We start from the raw sequence: 7,316 nt of genomic DNA, 5'->3' as shown, positions 1-7,316 counted from the left end.
GGTCTGGTCCATTCCTGCTGCCCAAAGCCAGGTTGGGACATGGGACAGGGGGATATGGGGCATCCCTCGGCACCCAGAGCGTCCTGGGGGATGCTCATTGCCCGGTCCGGTCTGTTCCTGCTGCTCAAAGCCAGGCTGGGACATGGCACATGGCACATGGGACATCCCCTGGCACCCGGAGCGTCCTGGGGGATGCTCATGGCCCGGCTCCGGCCCCAGGAGCGGGGTTTGTCCGGCCCGGCTCCTCACATAACGCACGGCTTGATGTCCTGGTATGTCACTTGTTGGTGGTAATAGGAGCCGCTGCCCGCCGAATGCATGGAGGAGGAGGCCATGGCGTTGAAAGAGAAGACGAATTCCTTTCGGTCGCACATGCTCGGAGACTGCGAGTGATACCGCGGGATGCCTGCGGGACGGGGGAGAGATGGTCAGCAGCGCCAAGAGGTTCAGCAGGAGAGGGTGAACAACATCCCAGCAACGCGAGATGGGGTTTAAAAAAATCCCAACAACCCAACCCGCCCGGCCGGCCCGCTCCGAGCGCGGATTTGGGGCTGTTTTGGCACATTGGGATCCGCGGGTGCGGGCAGGTGCGGCAGAGAGAGCCCCGGGACGGCGATTCCCTGCCCGGCCCGAGGGCGCTGCGAGCAGAAGGGATCTGCCTCGGGTTTAGGGGTTTTTGGTTTTGTTTCGACACTTGGATTTATTTTCTTTCGCCCCGGCTGCTTTTCCCACCGCCTCGGCCCGTGCGGAAAATGCGCCGGGTGCGGAGCGGGGCAGCTCCGAGAGCGGCGGTGGGGCCGAGAGCCGCCGGGAGCGGGGCTGTTCCCGCCGCCCCTTCCGCCACCGCGGCATGGAAAAGCGCCCCGGGAATTGGGGGTGCGCTGGGCAGGGGCTGCCCTGCCCCGGAGCGCTCCCGCCGCTCCTTTGGGTGAAAATCTGAGCGATTCCGTGAAGGCCGCGCACGGGCCCGGTGGCTCCTCGGGGCGGATTCCCAGCTCCGTTTTCCAGAGGCCCTGGATGCGCTGAGCTCCGGGAACCGCCCCGGGGCCGCAGGGTGCCCGTGGTGGGCACTACCCGGGGCTCTGCCCGGGTTCTGCAGCTCCGGCCCGGCCCGGCTGGTGCATTTTCCCCGTTTCGCTTTGTGTTTTTGACCCATTTGTTCTCCGCTTCGCAGCCGTTCCTGTCAGGCACGTCCCGAAGGCCCGCGGTGATGGGCAGGGACCCCCAAATCTGCCCCATCACCCGCCCATGACTCGGGGGCTCCCCCGTGCCACGAGAGCTCCGCAGCCACCGCAGCCCGAGCGGAATTTGGGCAGCAAAGCGAAACCCAACGCTGGCCTCGTCCCTTTCGAGGCCTTTTCCCGGCCAAACACCATCTCCGCTCCAAGCCTCAGGGCAAATGCAGCCCCGACAGCTCCAGGGACGAGACCGAGCCGGGGTTTTGGGGCGCGGGAGGATTTGGGGGATCCAGGCCAGGGGATTCGGCTTGGCCGGCGGATGGAGGGAGGTGATGGGCCTGGAAAACACGGCCTTGAGATGTGCGAAAAATACAGCTGATGGCGGGGAAGGGGCCGGGGTGGCACGGGGTGAGATGGCGATGGGGAATTCCTCCCTTTTCCCTCCAAGTGCCGAGGAAGGTGGGAGAGCCCAAGGGAGCATTCCTGGCCTCATCTTCTCTCGTCTCCCCGCTGCCTGAGCACACCGGCCTTAGGCCTGGGGCGGCCCTGGACGTGAGGGAGCCGCCGGGAAAAGCGGAGCCCCGGTCCCGCAGCGGGGAGAGCCCCGACGGGCTGCCCCCGGGAAAGGAGGCGAGGAGCGAGGGCAAGGCATCCTCCCTTCGGGACCATCATTAAAGCCGCCCACGAAGCGGGATCCCGGCTGGCAGCGGCACCGCTGGGATCCAAGCGGGGCCCGCAGCCCCGGCCGAGCCCCGTTTGCGCGGGTGCCCCTCACGCGTGGCCGCGCCTTACCTTGGAGGTCGGCGGTGTTGTGGCTGTTCTGGTGCAGGTAGGGTTGGTCCAGGGAATGCGTGGAGAGGCTGGAGGAGAGCGGGTTGGCCGTGGGGTTGCAGGGCGACAGGGGCTGCTGCTTGATGTAGGACGCGCCGGTGTTGAGGGCCGCCGAGGCGCTGGGCGCCCACGCCGAGGCCGAGCTGGAGTAAACCGAGTGCGGCTCCATCACGCCGCCGGCGGGGAGCAACGGGGACGCGGGCACGGAGCTGTCGTGGTGCGGGTATTCCCCGGCCGAGGAGCCGGTGCAGCCGCCCATGTAGCTGTGCCCACCGTTGGCGGGCAGGTGGGGCACGGAGTGTCCCGCCAGGCCCATCCCCTCCACGTTGCTGGACAAATGCCCGTTCATCATCCCCAAGCCCCCTTCGAGGGAGAGGCTGTTGGGGGGGCAGGAGAGCCCGCCGGCCGAGCCCTGGAAGCCGTAGCTGTCGGGGAGGTGGTTGAAGCTGAGCCCGTTCATCATGCTGTACATGGGCTTCAGCGCCTGGCATTTCCTCCGGAACCCGCGGGGCCGGCGGCGGAACGAGCCCTCCTCGAACATGAACTCGCTGGCCGGGTCGATGGTCCAGTAGTGGCCCTTGCCCGGGCGTCCCAAGCCCTTGGGCAGCTTGATGAAGCACTCGTTGAGCGAGAGGTTGTGGCGCACCGAGTTTTTCCAGCCCTGGTAGGAGCCTCGGAAGAAAGGGAAGCGGCTCTGCAAGAACTGGTAGATCTCGCTGAGGGTCAGGCGTTTGGAGGGAGAGCTCTGGATAGCCATGACGATGAGGGCGATGTAGGAATAAGGCGGCTTCTCCGGCCGCCGGATCCCCGCGTTCGTCTTCTTCGCCTTGGGGCCGCCGCCGCCCGGGGCCCCGCCGCTGCCCGGGGCGCTGCCGGCCGCGCCGCCGGTCCCCGCGGAGGCGGCGTCCATGGCCGAGCTCTGCGGCTGCTTCTCAGCCACCGAGGACATGGGGCCGTAGCTGCTCTGCACCGGAGGAGGAGGGGGCTGAGAGGACAGAGCCTGCTGCGCTTCTGCAGTCATCTACGGCCAGGTCCGCGGCGGCCAGCCCCAGCCCCGGCCCTCCTCCTCCTCCTCCTGCTGCCGCCCCCCCAGCGCCCCCGCGAAAGGCCGCGCTGCTGGGGGCTCGCCACTCACCCACCGCCCTCCCTCCGGCGTCCTCCCGGCCCCCCGGCGGCTTCGCTTTCCACCGGGCGACTTCACCCCTCCGTGGATAAACAAATGGAAGCGACGACACCCCCCACCCCCCCTTTGCCTCCTCCTCCTCCTCCCACTTTATCCCTAAATCCGAGCGCGGCTGCAGAAGGCGAGCGAGAGGCGGAGGGTCGGGGGGGAGGCGGGATGGGGGGGCGGGTGGAAGCGAGCTGAGCTCGGCTGCTGCTGCTGCTGCTGCTGCGAGAGAGCCGAGCCGGGGCCGCCGCCCGCGCCTGCCCCGCTGCCCCTCGCCGGGCCGGGCTCCCGGGGCCGCCGCCGTCCCCTCCGGAGGCTTTAGCTGGGCTGGCGCTGCCGCTGCTGCGGGGAGCTGCTTCCCATCGCGGTGGCTGTCGAGTCTGCCCCCGGTCCCGCCGCTCGCCTTCTACTTTATCTCTCGCAGCGGCGTCTGCCGCTCCTTTGACAGACGTAAGCGCGGAGCGGAGATCCCCGCCCCGAGCCGCTCCCCCCCGCCCTCCCGGCCCCGTGCCGGCCCCCTCCGCCGCCGCTCCCCGCTGGTGGGCAGCTTTTAAAGAGCCCTTTCCACGCCGCCCTGCCCTGCCCCACCCGAGGGGGCTGCACGCCGCGCCCCTGCCCGCCGCGGAGAGAACCGCGCGTGTATCTCTGTACGTGTGTGTATGTGTGATTTATGCCACGCGTGACCGCGAGGCTCCTCCATCCCCTCCCTGCCCCTTTCCCAGCCCTGGAAAGCACAGCCCGGGCCCCGCGGGCCGGGGAAGGGCGTGCGGGCAGCGCGGAGGTTCCGCGCGTGGCGTGGGGCAGCGCGGCGCTGCCCGGCCCCGGCTCCGCGCTGCGCGCAGCTTCACCCACTTCAAACCCCCTCTTCGTGCGCTCTTTTTAAGCTCGGCGGGCCCGGGCAGGATGTTTATACTGCGCAATGTAAACACGGGCTCGGGGGTGCTTTAATAAAAAGAAATCGGCGAAAACTGCCGCTGCCTCGCGAAATGCCCTTTTCTGCCTCCGCCGCCGCGCCGGGACCGCGAACGGGCTGCGGACCCCTCGCCCGCTCCGGAGCTGCTTTAGGGATGAGGGTGGCTTGGTTCGTTTTGGGTTGTTTGGGGTTTTTTTCAGGGGGGTGTGTGTAAATCCGTGCTGGAGTTTCGCGGCTCCGTGCCCGGAGTTTGTCGCTCAGCTGCGGCCGTGCCGTGGGCACGCGCGGCGGGTGGGGGGCAGGAGAACAGAACACCAGAGGGGTAGAGACTCCCTTTTCTCCCTCCCCTGTCCCCCTAAAGCCGCCTCTCTGAGCACCGTGCCGCCGGCAGAGCTGTCACTCGAGGTAAGTCCCTTGGAACCTTTGTCACCTTGTCGCGGCCCGCGCGTGGAAAGCGGCGCGGTGCGGGGGTGGTGACATTGTGGGTGGGCACGGGGGAAGGAGCCTGGGCTCTCAGGGCTGCCGATGTGCCTGCTGCTGCCGTCTGATCCCTCCCGACATCGGGGAAAAGAAAAGAGAAAGGTAAAGGGGGAAAAAAATCCATCCCGTCCCCCCGCACCCCGCTGCAGGCCTCGCCGCAGGGATGTGGGCGCATCCCTGAGCAAAGAGAGACAGGGGACACCCCCCTCCCCAATCCCTTCGTCTTCCAGCTTCCCTTTTCAAGGTTTTAATGATAATTTAATACCTTTTAAAGGAAAGATAGGCACCGATCGGGTTTCCAAACTCCCTCCGCGTTATTGGCGAGCAGTTGCGAGCAGCCTCCGGGGCGCCTGTCACATCTGTGGTACGACCAAGAGGGATCTCACATCAGGGTTTTCTTTTTTCTTTCTTTTTTACCTTTCTATCGTCCCCCTCCTGTCTTTTCCCTCCTTTTGGGGGAAAAAAAAAAAAAATCATTATTCCGGCAGCATCGGCCCTCCCGTTCCCGGTGCGAACGGGCCCGGGACAGGCACGGGAGAGCCCCGGGCCAGCCCCGGGCCGGGGGCAGGTAGCCAGGGAGGGTGGGAGGAGGTTGGGACAGTTATTGCAGTTATTTCTGGAGCTTTTCCCCGGAGGAGGAGGAGAAGGAGCAGCTCCTGCTGCCCCGGGAGGCGGCGGCCGCTGCTCCCTCTGCGCGGGGCTGCTCGGGAAGGGGGGAAAGCCCCCCAAAATCGCTTTTTGTTGGGAATCAATCACCTTCCCCGGGGTTTACATCCCCGAGGAGGCTGGTGCAGAATATTCCCTCTGCTTCTTACTGCTTTTCTTTTTATTTTTGCTGTGGGAGCGCATCTCTGACCGCGAGCTTTGCTCCTCATCGAATGTTCCCCCCGGCTCGCTAAAAGCGTGGATTTCTTTCTTTTATATCACTCTGCGAGCGAATCTCCCCGATCTGCCCCCAAAACACCCGGGGATGGAGCTCTAAACACAGCACAAAGCCCCCGTGGAAAAATCCCGTTCAAAGCGTTTGCCACCGGCAGCGTTTCCACGAGAAAATAAAATATCTCCGAGTTAAAAAAACCCCAAAACTCTCCGTGGAAATCAAACTATTTCCCCTCAAAGAAAATCACTTCCTTCACGAGTGCCCTTTCCCCCTCTCGCAATATCTTTTAGGAGGGGGAAGATTTGGTTTGCGATGCATTTATTACAGCTAGCAAAAGTTAAAAATGGGAATATCTCGCTCCGGGTCCTATAGGCCTCGTCGTGGGAATTGCAGAAATGTTTGGGGGTTTTAATCGGAGCGCACGAGTTGGGGAAAGGAGAGTTTTGGGGAGGAAAAGCCTGGTGTACGAGGAGGAGGAGGAGGAGGATGGTGTGGGGGAAAACGGGACTCGCTTTTGGTGTTGTCTGCTCGTGATTTGGGTGGCTTAATCGGGTCCTCCCCAACCCCCGACGGGCAGAGATGAAAAGAAGGGAGGAAAAGAAGAAATGACAAAAATTAAATTATCATCTGGCTCAATTAGCCTCTCCCATCCCTCTCGGAGCCGCTTTCCCGACCCCTCCAACACCCCCGGCCCCGTTCCCTTCCCACCCGGCTCCTTCCCTCCCCCTGCCCCAAACTCGGGCCGTGTTTTGTGTAAAAATAGACAAATCCGAGCTTTCTTCCTTTTCCTGCGCCCAAGGTATTTTTCCTAGCTAATTGCTTAAGTGAAGTCAAGTCGGCTCGCAGGCCGGTGTAACCCGAGGATGGAAATGGATCTAGGTGGGATTGTTCCAGGGCGCTGCTCCGCCAGGGGCCGGGCTGTTCCTGCGAGCCCGGACCACCCAGGCCGAGGGGAGTGACCGCCCGTGTCCCCCTCCCCGCTGTCCTGCTTTGCATTAACACCCCCCGCGGGACCCCCCCTGTTCCCCAGCACCGGCCTTTCCCCCTCGCCTGCTTTGGGGGTTTTTATTTTTTATTTTATTTTTTTTTCCAGTCGCCGCCATCCCCGTGGCCGCTGGCCCCAAATCCGCGGCGAATTGATCCCTAAATGTTTATTTAAAGGCGAGGGGGTCGAGGATGGAGGGAGGAGAGCTGGGGGAAGGTGGAAGCACGGAGGGAGAGATGTTTTTAGGGAGATGCACGCACACCCCAAATATTTTTTTGCGGGTCCAGCGCACGGCACCGCTTTGGACCTTTCCCATCCCAGCCTTGGCCTCTCGCATTCCTGGAGGCAAAATCTTCTCCAGGAGAAGATTTTTGGGAGAGCAGAAGCCGAAATTGGGAGCGCAACGAAGCTGCCCAAGTGTGTGAGGCGGCTGCGGGGAGGTGCGGGCTGGCTGTCACCGCAAGTTCAGGCTTTGGTCAGAAAGGGAAAAAAATTAAAAACAAAAAAAAAAAAAAAGGAAGAAAATCTTAATCTCCCCCTTTTTGTCTCCCTTTCCCCCCCTCTGCCCGTCCCGAGTCTCCCCCCGCCCTTCAAGCCCAGATTTTCCATGACGTCCTTCAGTGAAATATTGCAGCACAGGAATTTACAGCCTTCTTCAGCTCGGGATTTTTTTTTGCTGTGCAGTTTTCTGGCAGGAGCCGCTCCCTGCAATACAAATCGGTTCCAGCGATAATAAGCTCGGAGCGCTACCACTCAGACACAATCGCTTCCCACAGAGATCTTCCAAATATCTCCGGGTATTTATATCCCCGCTCAGGGACGGATTGCTAGAATGTTTTCCCGGGGAGATGCTTTTGGGCTGGCTGGGATTCAGCCCGGAG

At 63.2% G+C, this 7,316-nt stretch overlaps 1 protein-coding gene across 1 annotated transcript; it reads right to left on the bottom strand.

The window, feature by feature from the left end:
- Nucleotides 1-245: 245 nt before the first annotated feature.
- On the bottom strand, nucleotides 246-3,030 carry FOXF1 (forkhead box F1). The gene is made up of 2 exons (XM_054269532.1): nucleotides 1,971-3,030; nucleotides 246-406 (listed from the first exon to the last, which is right to left on the bottom strand). The coding sequence occupies exons 1-2, from the start codon at nucleotides 3,028-3,030 to the stop codon at nucleotides 246-248; spliced, it is 1,221 nt and encodes a 406-aa protein (XP_054125507.1).
- Between the last annotated feature and the right edge of the window lie 4,286 nt (nucleotides 3,031-7,316).

This window comes from Melozone crissalis, unplaced genomic scaffold (assembly GCF_028551555.1).
Source record: "Melozone crissalis strain CALT ecotype California unplaced genomic scaffold, PUWL_Pcris_2 ptg000007l_1, whole genome shotgun sequence".
NCBI lineage: Eukaryota > Metazoa > Chordata > Aves > Passeriformes > Passerellidae > Melozone > Melozone crissalis.
This window is presented reverse-complemented; position numbering and strand designations above follow the sequence as displayed.